The 19,398-nt window shown below is 44.3% G+C and overlaps 2 protein-coding genes across 5 annotated transcripts in view; one reads left to right on the top strand and one right to left on the bottom strand.

Moving 5' to 3' along the window:
- Positions 1 to 15,108, top strand: part of MGST2 (microsomal glutathione S-transferase 2) — a 33,382-nt gene extending 18,274 nt beyond the window's left edge. For all 3 annotated transcript variants that reach the window (XM_028102212.2, XM_028102213.2, XM_028102214.2), the window contains 3 exons: positions 6,828 to 6,898; positions 9,795 to 9,876; positions 10,329 to 15,108. In XM_028102212.2, coding sequence (XP_027958013.1) covers positions 6,828 to 6,898; positions 9,795 to 9,876; positions 10,329 to 10,458 — 283 coding nt within the window. In that variant the 3' untranslated portion in view covers positions 10,459 to 15,108. The remainder of the gene's footprint in view (positions 1 to 6,827; positions 6,899 to 9,794; positions 9,877 to 10,328) is intronic.
- Positions 15,096 to 19,398, bottom strand: part of MAML3 (mastermind like transcriptional coactivator 3) — a 398,403-nt gene continuing 394,100 nt past the window's right edge. For both annotated transcript variants that reach the window (XM_028102224.2, XM_028102225.2), the window contains exon 5: positions 15,096 to 18,638. In XM_028102224.2, coding sequence (XP_027958025.1) covers positions 17,641 to 18,638 — 998 coding nt within the window. In that variant the 3' untranslated portion in view covers positions 15,096 to 17,640. The remainder of the gene's footprint in view (positions 18,639 to 19,398) is intronic.

Here is a 19,398-nt window from a genome sequence, read left to right as displayed (position 1 = left end):
TGTGTCTGTTTTTGTGCCAGTACCATACTGTCTTGATGATGACAGCTTTGTAATAGAGCTGGAAGTCTGGAATTCTGATGCCGCCAGCTTTGCTTTTCTTTTTCAATATTCCTCTGGCTATTTGGGGTCTCTTCTGGTTCCATACAAATTTTAGGATTATTTGTTCCATTTCTTTGAAAAAAGTGGATGGTATTTTGATGGGAATTGCATTGAATGTGTAGATTGCTCTAGGTAGCATTGACATCTTCACAATGTTTGTTCCTCCAATCCATGAGCATGAAACGTTTTTCCATTTCTTTGTGTCTTCTTCAATTTCTTTCATGATTTTTTTATAGTTTTCTGAGTACAGATCCTTTGCCTCTTTGGTTAAATTTATTCCTAGGTATCTTATGGTTTTGGGTGCAATTGTAAATGGGATCGACTCCTTGATTTGTCTCTCTTCTGTCTTGTTGGTGTGTAGGAATGCCACTGATTTCTGTGCATTGATTTTATATCCTGCTACTTTACTGAATTCCTGTATGAGTTCTAGCAGTTTTGGGGAGGAGTCTTTTGGGTTTTCCACATACAGTATCATATCATCTGCAAAGAGAGAGAGAGTTTGACTTCCTCTTTGCCGATTTGGATGCCTTTGATTTCTTTTTGTTGTCTGATTGCTGTGGCTAGCACTTCTAATACTATGTTGAATAGCAGTGGTGAGAGTGGACATCCCTGCCGCGTTCCTGACCTTAGGGGATAAACTCTCAGCTTTTCCCCGTTGAGAATGGTATTTGCTGTAGGTTTTTCATAGATGGCTTTTATTATATTGAGGTATGTACCCTCTATCCCTATACTCTGAAGAGTTTTGATCAAGAAAGGATGCTGTCCTTTGTCAAATGCTTTTTCTGCATCTATTGAGAGGATCATATGATTCTTGTTCTTTCTTTTGTTAATGTATTGTATCACGCTGATTGATTTGCGGATGTTGAACCAGCCTTGCAGCCCAGGAATAAATCCCACTTGGTCATGGTGACTAATCCTTTTAATGTACTGTTGGATCCTATTGGCTAGTATTTTGGTGAGAATTTTTGCCTCCATGTTCATCAAGGATATTGGTATGTAATTCTCCTTTTTGATGGGGTCTTTGTCTGGTTTTGGGATCAAGGTAATGGTGGCCTCATAAAATGAGTTTGGAAGTTTTCCTTCCATTTCTATTTTTTGGACCAGTTTCAGGAGAATAGGTATTAATTCTTGAAATGTTTGGTAGAATTCCCCTGCGAAGCCATCTGGTCCTGGGCTTTTGTTTGTTGGGAGATTTTTGATGACTGCTTCAATTTCCATAGTGGTTATAGGTCTGTTTAGGTTTTCTGTTTCTTCCTGGTTCAATTTTGGTAGTTGATACATCTCTAGGAATGCACCCATTTCTCCCAGGTTATCTAATTTGCTGGCATAGAGTTGCTCATAATATGTTCTTATAATTGTTTGTATTTCTTTGGTGTTTGTTGTGATCTCTCCTCTTTCATTCATGATTTTGTTGATTTGGGTCATTTCTCTTTTCTTTTTGATAAGTCTGGCCAGGGGTTTATCAATCTTGTTAATTCTTTCAAAGAACCAGCTCCTAGTTTTGTTGATCTATTCTACTGTTCTTTTGGTTTCTATTTCATTGATCTGTGCTCTGATCTTTATTATTTCTCTTCTCCTGCTGGGTTTAGGCTTTATTTGCTGTTTTTTCTCTAGCTCCTTTAGATGTAGGGTTAGGTTGTGTATTTGAGACCTTTCTTGTTTCTTGAGAAAGGCTTGTATTGCTATATACTTTCCTCTCAGGACTGCCTTTGCTGTATCCCAAAGATTTTGAACAATTGTGTTTTCATTTTCATTGGTTTCCATGAATTTTTTAAATTCATCTTTAATTTCCTGTTTGACCCATTCATTCCTTAGTAGGATGCTCTTTAGCCTCCATGTATTTGAGTTCTTTCCGACTTTCCTCTTGTGATTGAGTTCTAGTTTCAAAGCACTGTGGTCTGAAAATGTGCAGGGAATAATCCCAATCTTTTGGTACCAGTTGAGACCTGATTTGTGACCTAGGATGTGATCAGTTCTGGAGAATGTTCCATGGGCACTAGAGAAGAATGTGTATTCCGTTGCCTTGGGATGGAATGTTCTGAATATGTCTGTGAAGTCCTTTTGGTCCAGTGTTTCATTTAAAGTCTTTATTTCCTTGTTGATCTTTTGCTTAGATGATCTGTCCATTTCAGTCAGGGGGGTGTTAAAGTCCCCCACTATTATTGTATTGTTGTCAATGTGTTTCTTTGCTTTTGTTATTAATTGCCTTTTATAATTGGCTGCTCCCATGTTAGGGGCATAGATATTTACAATTGTTAGATTTTCTTATTGGATAGACCCTTTAAGTAGAATATAGTGTCCTTCTTCATCTCTTATTACGGTCTTTGCTTTAAAATCTAATTTGTCTGATATAAGGATTGCCACCCCAGCTTTCTTTTGGTGTCCATTAGCATGGTAAATGGCTTTCCACCCCTTCACTTTGAATCTGGGGGTGTCTTTGGGTCTAAAATGAGTCTCTTGCAGACAGCATATCGATGGGTCTTGTTTTTTAATCCAGTCTGATAGCCTGTGTCTTTTGATTGGGGCATTTAGCCCATTTACATTCAGGGTAACTATTGAAAGGTATGAATTTAGTGCCATTGTATTGCCTGTAAGGTGACTGTTACTGTATATTGTCTGTGTTCCTTTCTGATCTATGCTGCTTTTAGGCTCTCTCTTTGCTCAGAGGACCCCTTTCAATATTTCTCGTAGGGCTGGTTTCGTGTTTGCAAATTCCTTTAGTTTTTGTTTGTCCTGGAAGGTTTTGATCTCTCCTTCTATTTTCAATGACAGCCTAGCTGGATATAGTATTCTTGGCTGCATATTTTTCGCGTTTAGTGCTCTGAAGATATCTTGCCAGTCCTTTCTGGCCTGCCAGGTCTCTGTGGGTAGGTCTGTTGCCAATCTAATGTTTCTACCATTGTAGGTTACATATCTCTTCTCCCGAGCTGCTTTCAGGATTTTCTCTTTGTCTCTGAGACTCGTAAGTTTTACTATTAGATGTTGGGGTGTTGACCTATTTTTATTGATTTTGAGAGGGGTCCTCTGTGCCTCCTGGATTTTGATGCCTGTTTCCTTCCCCACATTAGGGAAGTTCTCTGCTATTATTTGCTCCAACATACCTTCTGCCCCTCTCTCTCTTTCTTCTTCTTCTGGGATCCCAATTATTCTAATGTTGTTTCGTCTTATCGTATCACTTATCTCTCGAATTCTACCCTCGTGGTCCTGTAGTTGTTTTTCTCTCTTTTTCTCAGCCTCTTTTTTTTCCATCTTTTGGTCTTCTATATCGCTGATTCTCTCTTCTGCCTCATTTATCCTAGCAATTAGTGCCCCCATTTTTTATTGCACCTCATCAATAGCCTTTTTGATTTCGACTTGGTTAGATTTTAGTTCCTTTATTTCTCCAGAAAGGGTTTCTCTAATAACTTCCACGCTTTTTTCAAGCCCAGCTAGTATCTTTAAAGTCATGATTCTGAACGCTAGGTCCAACATCGTAGTAATGTCCGTATTGAGTAGGTCCCTGGCAGACGGTACTACCCCTTGTTCTTTTTACTGAGGTGATTTTTTTCGTCTTGTCATTTTGTCCAGAGGAGAATAGATGAATGAGAGAACAAAATGCTAACAGGTTAACAACGTCCCCAGCAAATATACTCTATAGAAATCAGAAAAGACCTGAAACCAGGGGAAAAGAAAGGGAAAGAAAGAAAAAAGAAAGAAAAAAAAAGAAAAAGATAAAAACAAAAACAGAACAAAACAAAAAAAATCAGAATATGATCATATGTGATCAGGCTAGTGCATAGATCAGTGCCACACACTAGATTTTGGGTGTATTTTGGTCTGTTAGAAGAAAGTGCCTCCTAAAATTTTAAAGGAAGAAAGACTCCTATATGTACAAAATAAGGGTTGATACAATGAAGGGATGGAAGATGACTGTAAAGATGAAAATTATAAAAGATTTTATAAAAGGAATTGATAAGAAGTTGTTTGAAAAAAGAAAGAAGAAGTTTAAAAAAAAAAAAGAAAAGAAAAAAAAGGGAGAGAATGTGATCAGGCAGGAGACTAGAACAAAGCCATACACTAGTGATTTAGGGTATATTTTGATCTGATGGAAGAAACTGTATCTCAAAATTTTAAAGAGAGAACAACTTATATATATATATATATATGCCAAAAATAAGGGTAACTACTATGAAGGGATAAAATATGACTCTAAAAATGAAAAATAAAAAATGTTTTTTTTAAAAAAGGGATTGATAAGATGTTGGTTGAAAAAGGGAAAAAGAAAAATTAAAAAAAACAGTTAAAAAAATTATCTTTGATAAACTAATGAATCATGGTAAAAAAAAAAGCCATGAATTCTATGTGCAGTATTCCCCTAGCGCTGGAGTTCTCCCGTTCTCCTTGATCGGTAAACTTGGTCTTGGCTTGCTGGCTGTTCGTGCTGATCTTCTGGGGGGAGGGGCCTATTGCCGTGGTTCCCAAATGTCTTTGCCGGAGGCGGAATTGCCCCGCCCCTTGTCGGGCTAAGCAATCTGCTTCGGTTTGCTCTCAGGAGCTTTTGTTCCCTGCAATCTCTCAGTACAGCTTTGGAGGACCAGGGTGAAAATGGTGGCCTCCCACTCTCCACCCGCAGGAGCTGAGAACTCGGGGTCCCGCTCCTCAGTGCGCCCCCAGAGAAAAGCAGTCAATCACTCCGACCTCCCCGGTCTCTGGCCGCACTCCGTGCTCACCCGGCCTGTGACCGAGCGTTTCTATCTCTGGCACCCAACCCCGTGTGGAATCTCCAAACCCAGCAGATCCCTGCGGTGCGCTCCTGCGCCACTCCTCCCGGGGGAGGAAGGGGAGTCTCCCCGGCTCTGCCGCTTGTTGGGTCCCTGATGGAGGAGCAGTGGCCCGACTGGGCCGCGGATCACAGTTTATGGCAACCCCGAGCTGAGAGCCCGCGCCTTGGCTCCGTCTCTGCAGCCGGCTTCCCCGCTCCGATACCTGGGAGCTCTGCTGCACTCAGGAACCCCAGGTCTTTCTGTGACCCCGAGGGTCCTGAGACCACACTGTCCCGCGAGGTTTCCACCCCCTGCTTAGCCACTGGAGCGACGTCCCTCAGCAGAGCCGACTTCTAAAAGTTCCGATTTTGTGCTCCGCGGCTCTATCACTTGCCAGAAGCGGCCGACGGAGGCCCCCTCCCCCGCCGTCTATCCTCCTGAGTATTGCCTCGGATTTACTTCTCCGCACGTCCTACCTTCCAGAAAGTGGTCGCTTCTCGGTTCAGAGAGTTGTTGCTACTCTCTTCTTCGATCTCCTGTTGAGTTCGTAGGTGTTCAGAATGGTTTGATCCCTATCCAGCTGAATTCCTGAGACCAGACGAAATCCAGGTCTCCTACTCCTCCGCCATCTTGCTCTGCCCCTAATCCGGCTTTTGGGTTTCTTTCAGAGGGGATCGCTCTGTGTGTGGCTGTACAATCAGTTTATCTGTGGGAGGAAGGAAATTCAGGAGCCATCTGTGTTGCCATCTTGGTGGCAAAAGCAAATAAAACAACTTTTTTTTTTTTAATTAAGAAAAGAAAGCCGGTCACGGTGACCTCAGCTAGAAGATACAGGTGTTAAGAACCGGTATCAACTATTTCTGGGCCAGTTGCCTCATAACCTTAAGCACACAAGCTTTAAGGAAGGATGTGGAATCATTTCTAATTCTCTACACTGTGCCCCTCTCCCCAGGATCAACTCAAGACATGACAGATGACATTAGAGTTCTTTCCAGTTGTGCTACTGTCAGCAAGGAGCTCAGCCAACCTAACCAAGATCACTTGAGGGCGTAGCACGGGAAGGATGAATATAATTCATCTTTTTTCTCTTTGCTAGGTGCAGATGAATTGTAGTTCCCAGAGAACTGTTCCTTTCTGCTTAAAATAGTATCAAATTTTCCGTCCAAGTCGTCTATGAATAGGGGCAATTTGTTTTGATGTTAGGACAGAGCTTTGGAATCTGGTGGTGACACAGTACCTTGGATTCTCTGCAAGGCATCGGTCAGCTTGTGTTCTCAGGACTTAGTTTTTTCCTCCATAAAATGGGAATGAAAAATACTCATTTACTTTAGGAGATTTTAGGGGAATTATTTAAAACTATTTTTTAACTGCTGAATAACTCAGGTGGAAAGCAGTGAGCGTGTAGGAATTTTTGGGAAGAGATCTGATTAATATAAGTTGTGTTATTTTCTGGGTTCTTTAGAGAAGATATGGAATGAATTTTAGGCTTGGAATAAGGGCCATCTCAAGGTCTGTCTTTTGGAAAAGAGCTAGAATTCATTCCTAATACTGGCAGCTTACATGTAGGAAAGTGCTTCCTGGCCCTGATCTGGGATTTGAACAGTGTTCGAGTCTTACCTTGGAAGAATCATTTGACATGAAAAGACATCTAAGTTTTTATGTAATTCTTATAATATTTTTATAAGAAGAGATTAGACATTTACCTCCAGATGAAAGCATAATGTTTTCGTGTTTAGTTTTCTCATAAATTAATCCATGTCTGAGGCGCCTGGGTGGCTCAGTTGTTAAGCGTCTGCCTTCGGCTCAGGTCATGGTCCCAGGGTCCTGGGATCGAGCCCCGCGTCGGGCTCTCTGCTCAGCAGGGAGTGTGCTTCTCCCTCTGACCCTCTTCCCTCTCGTGCTCTCTATCTCTCATTCTCTCTCTCTCAAATAAATAAGTAAAATCTTAAAAAAAAAAATAACCCATGTCTTTATTTTTTCCTGCAGACAAAACTGTGTGGAGTTTTACCCCATATTTCTGATTACATTGTGGATGGCTGGATGGTATTTCAATCAAGGTAATTTTAAAATACGATCAACTCTGTTCTAATGATGACTGTGGTTCTTTGAACCATTAAGGAACAGATGTGCGACCATACATCTACTGATCCCAGAAATTGTTTTAAAACAAAATAATCCATGTATCTGTGCATCAAAGAGCAGTGTTCTGCAGATAAGCTAACTTTGGCTTCATTTCAATTTAATTCAGTAAAAGAAAAAAACAACAACAAACTTGGAACAAACTGTAGGCTGGGCATTCCCGGATGAAAATGACATGAGCTCTGTCTTCCGACTCTGATTCCTTAATTCTAGTTTCTCTGCAACAATTCACCCTAATGATCATAGCTATTATTTATTGAGCACTCACTATGTGCCAGGTACTGTTTTAAATTTTCATCCAATGTACAGGATATGGAGGATTAAAAACCTTCCTATGAGGTAGGTTCTATAATTAATGCCTACTTTACAGATGAGGAAGCTAAATCACAGGTTAAGTAATTTGACCAACTTAACATTCATCGGTGTGGGAGAAAATTGGCTTTCAAGTATAGGCAGGGTCTATAGGTGTTTCCCCAGTAACCCATGTACCTTTTCTTTAGTTCACAAAAATATAGTGTTCCTGTGTGTAGCAACTCTGCAAACATCTGGGAATATCCTTGGTGAGCTGAAGGCTTAACCCAACTCGGCCTGTCTCTTTAACAGGGGTCAGATTAGCACCAGATACCTTAGGTGGAGAAATTCAGTCTCTTCTTGATAACTTTCATCACCTCATTTGGGTCTGACACTTGATGGCTAAGATTGCAGTAAACGCCAATCCAGCTGCTTTCAAAGGCAACCCCATCACTGTCTTCTTGTAATTTTTACTGTCAACTGAGGAATTTCAGATAAAATGTCCTTCAGAGAGAGACTTCTTAACTCTATTCCAACTCACATTTTTGTCCCCTGAGGGCATGAATGAAGGCGGTTGTTCCTTGTCAGGTAAGACTGCATTAACAACTAATAAGAAAAGTGCCTTTGATAATGGGACTCAGTCTCTGCTGTTTGACCCTTTGGATATTTCACTGTAATGGGCTGAATGAGGCCCACTGTCAGAAAAGGATTTTCTGTCATAATTTTCATTCTTTCTCATGAAAAGTTAAGTTGCCTATTAATTGTCCTGAATAGTTCTCATTGGCTTCGCGGGAGTTAAGTCATTAAAGCAGGGGCGGGGCGGGGGGGCCTTCAAAACTGCAGCCTGTTTCAGGATCTCTCCACTTCCTCCCTCACAGGCAGGTGCCCACCCCTCATCTCGTCGCTTGGCCCCCTCCTTCTCACCTGCAGGCCCCACACAAGCGTCCTCCCCTCAGGAGGCCTTCCCTGACCCCTTTTTAAGGGCGGCCGCCTCCGTCCCAGCTGTTCCATCCATCCTGCTTCATTTCCTTCACTGCACTTTCAATTCTGTGATGTTCTTCTAATTTTTCCTCCGTGTTGTCTGTCTTTGCTGATAAACTCTGTAAAGGTAGGGAACTTGTATCTATTTCACTGCTAATCCCAATCCTTAGAATAATACCCGGTATTGAGTAGAAACTAAAGAAAAGGTTTGTGATCTAATAAAATAAGGAATTTAATTTTATCCAGGATATCAGAGCCCTACAGATGGACTTCAGGTGTGTACCAGAGGGCTCTTGAAATTGCTGAGGAAGAGAGAGAGTCCCTGATGGTAAGGGAAGATACTGATATTTTCTGTTGGACAAGATGGCAGAGGATCATGCCACCCTTTACATCTCTTTTAGGTAAAATTTATATTCTGTATAGTGAAAGGCACAGGTCAGACATGTACCATTCAATGAGTTTTAACAAGTGTATACCCATCAAGAAGGAGAACATGACTACCACTCGAAGTTTTTTTTTTAAAGACTGTATTTATTTATTTACTTATTTGAGAGAGAGAGAGAGCAGGGGGAGGGGCAGGGGGAGAAGGACAAGCATGTGGGGCTTGATTTAACGACCCTGAGATTACGACCTGAGCTGAAACCAAGAGTTTCACGCTTAACTGACTGAGCCACCCAGGCACCCCCAGAAAGTTTTCTTATGCCCCCCCTTCATATGCCCCTCCTCATTAGGCACTTTCAGAGGCAAACACTAGTCTGGTCTTTTTCATCATAGTTTAGTTTTGTCCATTCTAGAACTTTCCATAATTGGAATCATATAGTATGTACTCTTGTGCAATGCTTCATTCACTCAGCAAAATGTTGAGACTCACTATGTTGTTGCAGGTATCCGTGTCTTTTCGTTGCTGAGTGGTATTCTGTAGTATGATTATCTCAGTTTGATTATCCATTCTCCTATTGATAGGTTTCTGGGCTCTTTCCTGGTTTTACTATTATGAATGAAGCTGCAATGAACATTCTGTACAAGTCTTTTTATGGACATGGGCTTTCGTTTCTTTTGGGTAAATATATAGGAATGGAATTGCTGGGTCAAAAGTATGTTTAGCTTCATAAGAAACTACCAGAACTTTTCCCAAAGTGGCTGTACTATTTTGCACTCCCACCAATAATGTATGAGGATTCCAACACCACCAACATTTTGTGTTGTTGGTCTGTTTAAATTTTAGCTGTTCCAATGGGTATGCAGTGGTGTCCTCTCATTGAGGTTTTAAGATGCAGTTTGCTGATACTGAATGATGTTGAATAATATTGAAAAAAAACTCTCATGTGCTTATTGGTACATTTGCTTATCTTCCTGCATGAATTGTCTATTCAAATATTTCGCCCATTAAAAAAATGAAGTTGTTTTCCTTTCACGATTGAATTGTTGAAGTTGTTTGTGTATTCTGGACACACACACGTTTTGTGAGCATTTTCTCAGTTGTCATACCACATTTTGAGAGACCGCCATCATATTCGTATCTTCTCTATTTTCTCTCTATAGGTTTTGCTACTTGTCTGGGACTGGTCTATATATATGCCCGTCACCAGTATTTCTGGGGATATTCAGAAGCAGCTAAAAAAAGGTAAGGAGAACCTACGAATTGGGTGTTCAGGCAAAGAGTAGCAAGATGGAGTCTGAATTAGCTGCACGTTCCTGACGGTATTGGTAGCCCCGATGGTCGTGGTTCTTCCCAGGCTGCGAGCAACTAGGGGGAAGAAGGGAACATCAAGTACAAGCTGTACACTCAGTGTGCACTCATGGCCACCACACTTGAACTCCTTGCAAGAATTGTGCACAATCTCCAAAAAGTTGCAAAGGAAATAATCCTGCCCAGTCTTGATCATCCTTCGAATGTGCAAAGGGGCCAGCCTCTGTGGCTAGGCATCCCCTTGAATTTATGGGACGAATCAAAATTTTCAAATGGCAAAAGCATGGAAGTTCTGGGCAGTGCCAGCAACGAGCAGCCTACCTCAGAACGCTTCCCTTCGTCACTGCCGCTGGTTATCACCTCTCTGCCTCATGTCTGTCTTGTAGGATCACCGGTTTCCGGCTGAGTCTGGGGAGTCTGGCCTTGCTGACGGTCCTAGGCGCCCTGGGGATTGCAAACAGCTTTCTGGACGAATACCTGGACCTCAATGTTGCCAAGAAACTGAGACACTTCTGACGTTACCCCCTCCCTTTGCCCACATGCTTGCAGAAGCTATTTCTGCCCTGAAGGTCGTGTGGGGTCAACTGATCAATTCTTAAAAAGAAAAGTCTTTGTTTTGTTTTTCCTGAAATGGCTTTGTAGGAACATACCCACTAGAGAATACATTTCCTGTTTCAGAATTAAAGTCCGCCCTGAGGGGATAGAGCCACATCCTCAGTGGAAGTACACAGGCTCTGGTTCTGGAAGCGTATGCTGAAGTCGCGATTGCTTATGTGGGGAGAAAGCAGCCTGACCATGTGCCGGGTTTTCTGTGGGGCCACCATCATCCCCTGCCTCTGATGACTGTCCCACTTCTGTCTTGATGGAACGTTCCAGACAGATGCTGATAAGGCAGCCGTGCTCACTTTATTGGTTGTAGGAGAGCAACATATGGCTGCATATGGGGGACGTCAGGCAAACACGTAGAATAGCCAGAGAAGAGAGTCATCAACTAATAGCACAAAACAAATCTGGGTGCAAAATTTACTTTTTAAAGAAAAAAGAGGGGGGGGCATTCATTTTTAAGGAACCATTCAGAGACTAGTGTGCAGTGGATGTCCTTGCCCCTGGCCAGGGGAAGGAGGGGCACCGTCACAGCTAGAGCTGGGTTCCGCTGTACGTCCTGTGTCCTGCATGGTTTGGGGCCGGCAGCTCTTGTGACCCTGCAGTGCGGTCACTGTGTGGCACAATGCAAATGGTCCTCCTTTACTTTCTTCATCTTCTTCTTCTTTTTTTTTTTTTAGGATTATTTATTTGAGAGAATGCACAAGTAGGGGGAGCAACAGAGGGAAAGGGAGAAGCAGGCTCCCCGCCGAGCAGGGAGCCCAGATGCAGGGCTTGATCCCAGGACCCTGGGATCATGACCTGAGCCGAAGGCAGACGCTTAACGACTGAGCCACCCAGGCGCCCCTACTTTCACCTCACAGTCTTCAGGGACGTTAGGAAAATGGAGTTATGAGCACAGATAACACATTTTAACATCCGGGAAAGGGCTCTTTGTCCATTTTTCTAAAGAAATCTGGACAGCCTCGAGTCTTTTATGGGCATCTTCAAGAAGCTGTTGACTGGGGGGGCACAAAGGAAGTTTTAAAGACTGAATAATAGGAAAAGAAATAAAGGCAATTAAACACCAGCGTTTCCAGAATAGTGGGGAAGCGATGACACTGCCCTGCACCCCACATAGCGGTACTAAATATTCGCAAATACACTGAGAACACAGCGGTCTGGGAATGGGGCTATCAGGATCCTACTCACTGGCTGTTTGCCTTCGAATAAGGCACCTCAGCAATAGGGGCCGTGCAGTGAAGAAGTGACGCCCGGAGCCAGACAACACTAACCTCCCTATAGCACGTGCTGGGGCCTCCTACTGCGGCTCTTCGTGGCTCTCGGCCTCCGTTTTCCTTGGGCAAAATGGGGCTTCCCTCACTCTAAAATGCTGTGTTTCTCTGGCCTTTTGGCTTGTTAGTATTCTGATCAGTTATGGTGACTTGTATGGTGACATTTAATTGTTTTACACATTGAAGACAATAAGGAAGAAAGAATGCAAATTTCTGACCCCGAAGAACAATCACTGCATAATCATATCCTTCTGAAGTGGGGAAAAGAACACTCGACTTTTCCCAATCTTGCACTTGAGGATTTACAAACAATTTCTATTTTGCATCTAAATTGGAGCTATTTAAAAAGGTAAACTACAGGGGCGCCTGGGTGGCTCAGTCAGTTAAGCATCTGCCTTTGGCTAAGGTCATGACCCCAGGGTCCTGGGATCCAGCCCCGCATCAGGCTTCTTGCTCAGCGGGAAGCCTGCTTCTCTCCCTCTGCTCCTGCCCCTGCTTGTGCTCTCTCTCAAATAAATAAATAAAATCTTAAAAAAACAAAACAAAACAAAAAGACAGACTACAAACACATACACAGCATTTGGTTAAAAATGTGGAAAAAGAAGAATGGGTACACCAGGATATCAGAGCTTTGTATCTTTAAACATCTGAACTGTAAAATTGATTTCCTTTGTTCTAATTCTGTTGTCACCAAGGCAACCTCTTGATTATTTTAATTCCTATAAATTTGGCTACAAGGAGGAAATGTGCTGGCCAGAGAGATGTGTTTCTGATCTGTTCGAGAGTTATATAGGTATATGTTTTGTATATTAATGAGTTGATGGGTTTTATTTTTAGAAATCAGATTCATTGTCTCAAAAAAATGTTAAGAAAAAAGGGGATGGAGAACCATTCTATATTAAAAGAGCCTTAAGAGGCATAAAAACCAAACGGCAATATTGGATCCTTGATCAAATCCTGGTTGGAAAAAAACAGCTATGGAAGACACTTGGGAGACAGTTGGGACAATCTGAATATGAAGTGAGAATTAGGTGATATTAGGGAATTAATGTTAATTGTGTGAGGCGTGAAATTATCTTGTGGCTAGGGAAGAGAATGTCCTAATTCCTCGGAGCTGCGTGTTGAGAGGTTGAAGGGTGAAGTAGCTGAATGGGGATAACTTACTTGAAATGGTTCTGCAAAGTATACATGCAAAGCATATATGGCAAAGTGCTAATAGTTACTAAATTGAGGCTAGTGTGCAGTTATGCATCGTTCTACTTTTCTATTTGATAATGTTCATAATGAAAAGTTTAAAAATCATTTCTAAGAAGTTAAAACCTAAAATCAGATTCTTGGTAGCTGTGAACATTTTTTTTTTTTTTTTTTTTTGATTGAGCACTGTGTGCTTGTTATGGGACCTGTGGGATTGGTAAGGCCACAAGTGTTAGTGGTGGGCCAGCAGCTGTCCGGGACCCGGCAGGGACACTGGGGCCCCGCTTGTGTGGGTACTGCCATAATCCCTTCCACCTGTTGCATGAAATCAGACAGGTTGTGGTAGCTTGCCCAGAAGACACCGGAGTGGGAATCAAATGTTGCTGGAACTTGAAAAAGAGACTAGAGGACAAAACTGAAGAGAGGAGAAGAGGGGAAAAAAAAAGAAAAAACAACAGAGCACGGATTATACAAACAAGTAGCCCTGTCCCTTCCCAGGCATTTCCCCTCCCCTACCTGCCTTTGCAGGGTTGGAGGTGGGTGCGGTGTTAATAAGGAAGAACATACATCCGGTCGTTTTTTTCACACTTTGTCTCCAGACACAGTTTTCCTTGAAAAGAGTGATCACAAGCAGATAGTTCATCTGATGCTTCTGAATGCTCCTTAATTTTCAGCAATAAAATACATCTTTCTCACTGGGACAGATGCTTAGTGACTTCCCCGATAGATGTTCCTTCTCTGCCTCTTCCCCCCTCACACACTTACTGCACTGGGATTACCTATAAGAGATCGTTTCAAAGGAGAAGGGGATGCCATTCATCCAGTGCACAACACACTTTCGTGTGAATGAAAACGTGTGGTTTTAATTACTTGGGTCTAGGAATACTCAACTCTTCTCAGAGCTTCAAGCTTTTACTTCTGTTTATCAGCCTCCCCCCCGCCCCCCATCAGTTCATTCTTCAACTTCTTGTTATCTGGTAGAATACTACGCCCTTATCGGTGGGACAAAGCCCCGTGTCACACAGTTTTCTCCACTCTGTTGTTATTTGCCAGCCAGTCTGGAACCATAGTCTTCCAGGGGTAGGGCCGGCCTCTCCCATAGTCAAGTGCATTCTTTCTCTTGGTTAGTAGGTATTAAACCTCTCCTTTGTTTTGGATCGGTTTTTGAGGATGATTTTATTCTGTGCTTGTGCCCTGTTTTTCTGTTTAACCCAGATAGTTTTGAATCGTGTTGTTTTACTATGCTTTTTCAAGTTTGAGGGAAAGTCTTAGGTCAAGTCTCCTAGAAGGGGAAGGGTGGATTCACATGTGTGTGATTCATTAGTGAAGGTCCCCCAGGAGGGCAATCAGAACAGAGTGGGGAAGGGCCAGAAGCCCCAGTAAGGACAACTTCAAGCAAAGTCCTAGCCTCTGCCTGATCCCACAGGGGAGCTCTAGAACATAAATCCTATTTCAGGGCTGGTCCAGGCCACCTGACTGCGTTCTCACACTCTTGCTCTAGCAGGACACTGACTAGGGTGGACCTGGAGAAATGTAAACTTCTAATCATTTCCAACAGTTTGTGGACGGTGCAGGCCAAGCCAGTCCTAGGCCCAGGGCAGCCCTTCAAAGAGAGATGCAGCAAGGGCTGGTAGAAATGAGGTGTCCGTGGGTTTTGTGTGTGTGTGTGTGTACACAGTGTCCACTACAGTGGGGCAAGACCCTTGTGTTACTCTTCCTTCCACATATTCCTTGAGGTTTCTTTTTTTTTTTTAAATGAAAATTTTACTATCAATTTTCTAATGAGCCAGTTGGAAATTGAAAATACTGAATCTACAAATGGACTTCAGTATGTTCTTTTCAAAGCTGACTTTCTTCTCTTCTGTTTGCTACATCCCTGGGGGTGCAAATTTAGAAAGTTTTAGTTGTGTGGTTGAATTGAAAGACTGGGAATGATTGATCTCCACTGTTAAATAAATGTTTAATGATATCACGAATTTTAAGACAAGAACTGCAGTTAATCAATTAAAACCCAGGCGTAGTATATCCGTTTAATTAAGGTTGGAGATCCAGTGACATTCCTAAAATAAACTATACTTTGGATCGATTCAGATAATGATCTTTTATTTGTTTTCTTTTCTTTAAAAGTGGTATGTCAACATCACTTCATTTCTACATTTCAGAGTTCTGTACATTTCTTAAAAGGAAATAAGCAATGCTCAATGTACAAAGTAAAAACAGAAAACTAGAAAAATCTGAATAAAATGGAGCAAGTTGCCATAGGTCATACAGTACAAATTAGTCATTAGATGTCATCTGAAGTGCAATATACCACTGCTGTGATGATGAGTTAAGGAATGAAATAAAAATACTCTATTTTAAACAAACAGTATATATATATTTATATGTATATTTTTTACAGATAGTAGACCCAGTGATATCTGCAGTATTGTAAAAACTTATTTACAAATAACTTTTTTAGACATTACATATACATCAGCACCGTAGTAAAAACAAAAACAAAAACAAAACAAAACGACCTTATTAAAATCTACCTCTCTATTTAGTTGGTCCCAGTACTAAGCATTTGGAGGAAGCTATTAAAAAGTAATGGAGCCCCCTTCTCCCATCGGCCACCTCCAGCTTCTCATCATTGCTCATATATTTGTTTCCTGTTACCTTTCAGAAAAAGGTAATTATGTTTTCTGTCTTATTTATTTTTATTTTCCTTTTTTGGTTTTTACCTGTTTCTACTCAAGAGTTTCCATGGTAGTGTCCCTCCCTGGGCAAGGAGTTCATGGTCACCTGCCACCAAGTCTTCCTAGGAGGAGACGAGCCCCTGCCTGGGCTCTTGCCCCCCTGGCCTCCTCTGGTCTCCATCCTGCCCCTCGCTCAGTAGATCTACCACCTTGGGCCACGGCGAGCAAGCCAATGACAGTGTTTGCCTGCCTGCCGCCTCGCCGCCCTCTGCCCCCAGCTTTCCGTTCCAGCCCCCTGTCTCAGGAACGCCCTGTGAGTGCAGCCGGTCCAGCTCCCCACAGCCTGGCTGCAGCGAGGTACGAGTAGGTGCACAGAGGGAGCCAGGCTTTTGGATGCTGAGGGAGCGTGTGGTGGGAGAAAAGCATGCTCCACTCTTACTCTGGACAGTAATTATGCCACATGGCCTCCAAAATGGGGCTGTGGGAACAGCAGCAAGGACAAAAGACACAAGCCTTATGTTAAGTAGCAGAGGTTGTCATCCTTTCCGACAGACTTCGCTTGGGGCAGATTGGAGTGAATTACAAAGAGAATGACTGTACCAGGACTTTGGAAGTGGATGACTTTGCCCATATGGAAGCAACTGTATCTTCCTGCTTTTTATCGTCAGAATGTGTCAGGTGGAGCCATTGACATTTCAGTTCATCTCTCAGTGTTTTAGATTTGTCTTTCTGGTCAGGGGGTACTAAGGGCAAGGCCAGTTTCAGAACACAGGGAGCAGGGTCAATGCCTTTGGGTCATGCCTCCCAGGGTAGAGCAGAAGTATCCGGTGTGGGTCACAGTAACCCACCATGGAGCATCAGAGGGGCCTGCTCAGTTCCGGGCAGAGAATATTCACTCAACTACACGTTAGAGAAAGAAAACTCCAGTGTTGCCTTGGCATTTCAGGCCTTGTCTAAGTGCTTGCCTTTATTACGATTCTGCCCAGACCCCCTAAAGACTTTTGTCTTCATTTCTTCTCGTATAGTCTGTAAGGAGAAGCAAGGGCAGGATGGGGTGGAGGCAAGGAGAACAACGGCAGGGGTGCGGGGAAAAGCGGCCACACTGGCAGACACGGCATCCAGTTGGGGTCTCTCCCCACCCTGTGGCCACCGGAAGTAGATGTGAACTGCCTAGCCGCATCGGTATGACACCGGGCCCCCACGAGGCTCCAGGCTGACTACCCGGAGTGCCGGCCGCCACCGTCACGGTCACCGGCAGAGGGCTGCCGGCGCCCCTTCTCCAGGCTCACGTGGCTCTCTTGGAGAGGCAGCTGACAGCAACGCCTCCACAATTCCTGAGGGTCCTCACAGGGCAGCCGACGGGCTTGGAGGAGCCTTTGTGGTCTCCTGTTCGTCGTGCCTCCCCTCCAAACACACCAGCGGGTCCCCACGCCTGACCTCTCTTTCCGGCAGGAGTGCAGCGCATTTCCGACCTGTGCTTTTGGCCCGTGCAACCACGCAGGGCCTCCGCGGGGCGCTCCCGGGCCCGCGGCTCTGCGGTGTGCGGTGTGCGGTCTCCGGCCCGGGCCAGGCGGGGCTGGCGGAGCCCTCACGCTGGGCAGCAGTCTGGCACGGCTGGAGCAGCGCTCCCTGCGCCCGGCGAGCACAGGGGCTGCCAAGCACGGGGGCTTCGGATCCGTCTTCCCCACCGGCCTCCGCGGCGTCCCCTTCTCTTGCAGCCGGGATACGCGTGGCGTGTTGTCTCGAGGGCTGTGTGAAAATCCGGTGAAATGAGGCCCAGCGGGGCTGTGGATTGGCACCTGGATCTTTCACTGTCAGCCAGCTGCAGTTTTGCTCAGTTTACGTGGGTCAAAAAAACAAAAAAAAAACAGGGATGGCTCAACATCCTGTTTCTTTTTCACGTTTTAGGCTTTCAACACTAGACTTGTGGCTCTCGGGGCTCCTCTTGACTAGGGGTTCCCAAACAACTCATCAAGCTCCTGCATCCACTCGTCCCCCGGCCCGCCTTTGATGATGGAGTCCACGAGGTCCGCACTGTCCGAGAGGCCCGGGAAGGAGGCCCCGGCTGCTTCGCCGCTGTAATTGTAGGGCATGTCCTGAGCAGGGTTCCGCTCGTAGGCCTGGCTCTGGCTGCTGGGAGCGAAGCTGCTGCTGGGCATCTGCTGCTGCGCTGGGGGCTGGCTGAACGCTGGCATGCCGGGGACGCCCTGGCTTAGGCCAGACATGACCATGGGTCTGGCCTGGCCGCTGCCTTGCTGCCCCTGGAGCGGCGGCATCATCTGCCGACCCATGGCAGCTGGGTTGAGGGTTCGCACGGCGCCAGTGTTGGCATCCACAACCTGGCTCAGTCCCTGTGGGAAGTGTTGCTTGGTCAGCCTCGGCTGGCCAGCCTGAAGTGGGTAGCTGGCGCCATTGTTGAATGATCCCATTTCTCCACTAGTCCTCCCAGGCATCCCCTGTAAGCTCCTCTGTGGCCAGCTCTGCGTTCCCTGCTGGACTGTTCCCATAATGCCCTGCAGCCTTGGCGGGCCCTGGGGCCTTGGCAGGGCTTGGCTCACCGGCCCTTTCATCTGCTGGTGCTGCTGGGTAATGGCTGAGTTCACCAGCATGCTCTGACCAAAACCACTCACCATCCCAACCCCTTGCCCAGAGGTGGGCTGCCTTGGCCCCTGAGCTTGGTTGTGTGTGATGCTCATGCCACTTTGGTTTGGGTGCTGCAACATTTGGGTCATCCCTGTGCTCATATTGTACATTCCTGGTTGGCTGGTAGGTGTGTTGCTATAAGGGGCCAGTCCCATCTCTGACTGGGCTGCTGCCGCGGCCATCGTCCCTGGGTTCTGGGAGGGTCCCATTCCCATCATGCCTGCGTTCTGTGCCATCAACCGTGACGTTCGAATGCTCTGGAGGGCCGCTTGGCTTCTCACGGCTGCTATATCCTGGGGAGAACCTACAGGGGAAAAAAAGACATACCCATTCACTCGTCCTGATAAGCAGTTTACTGTAACATGTTGTTGGGATTATCTTTAGGCATGACAAAATTCTTTTTTATGAAAGGATCTACTCTGATCATAAGTCCTTAATAAAAATGATTATTTTTCTGACTATAACATATGCTGATTGTAAAAAATTCAGAAAATATTGAAAAGTACAACAATGAAAACTAAAGTTACCCGAACTCCACCCCCCCAGGGATAAACACTGCTATTATATAAATAGACACATGAAAATAGGGATCGTACTGGACACATGATTTTGTAGTTGACTTGATAGACTTATTTTTGTGCACATTTCAAAAGCAAATTGTTTCTCACTCTTCTTGATAGGATGCCATCCTCAACCAATCAGACACCATTATTCTTGGAGGTGAGAGGGAATTCACCTACTGGGCTAAATTAAGAAGCAACGGCTGATCACTTTGTGTATTCTGTTTGTAAAGTGGAACATGGTTCAGTAGAGAACAGTATCAATAAAGACCATTAGACTAATTTCCCTTAAGACTTGAGCAGGATTTGAGAGGTTAAAGGCCACTGCTCCTGCTAAGAAGCTATTTCGACAGATGAGACATTTTTTGGATCCACTCTATAGATTTCCACATGCTCCAGATTCTCTGAATCATAACATGTCAGGGCAAACTGGCCAGCTTCCTGAGCTAGAAAAAGAAATCATCCTGCTACTTCCTCCTTGGCAATGAACTTTATGCATTTTTG

This window comes from Eumetopias jubatus, unplaced genomic scaffold (assembly GCF_037043125.1).
Source record: "Eumetopias jubatus isolate StellerSeaLion01/CBP00866 unplaced genomic scaffold, mEumJub1_p1.0 scaffold_2, whole genome shotgun sequence".
Classification (NCBI taxonomy): Eukaryota; Metazoa; Chordata; class Mammalia; order Carnivora; family Otariidae; genus Eumetopias; species Eumetopias jubatus.
Note: the sequence above shows the minus strand (reverse complement) of the source record. Positions and strands in the feature narration are given on the sequence as shown.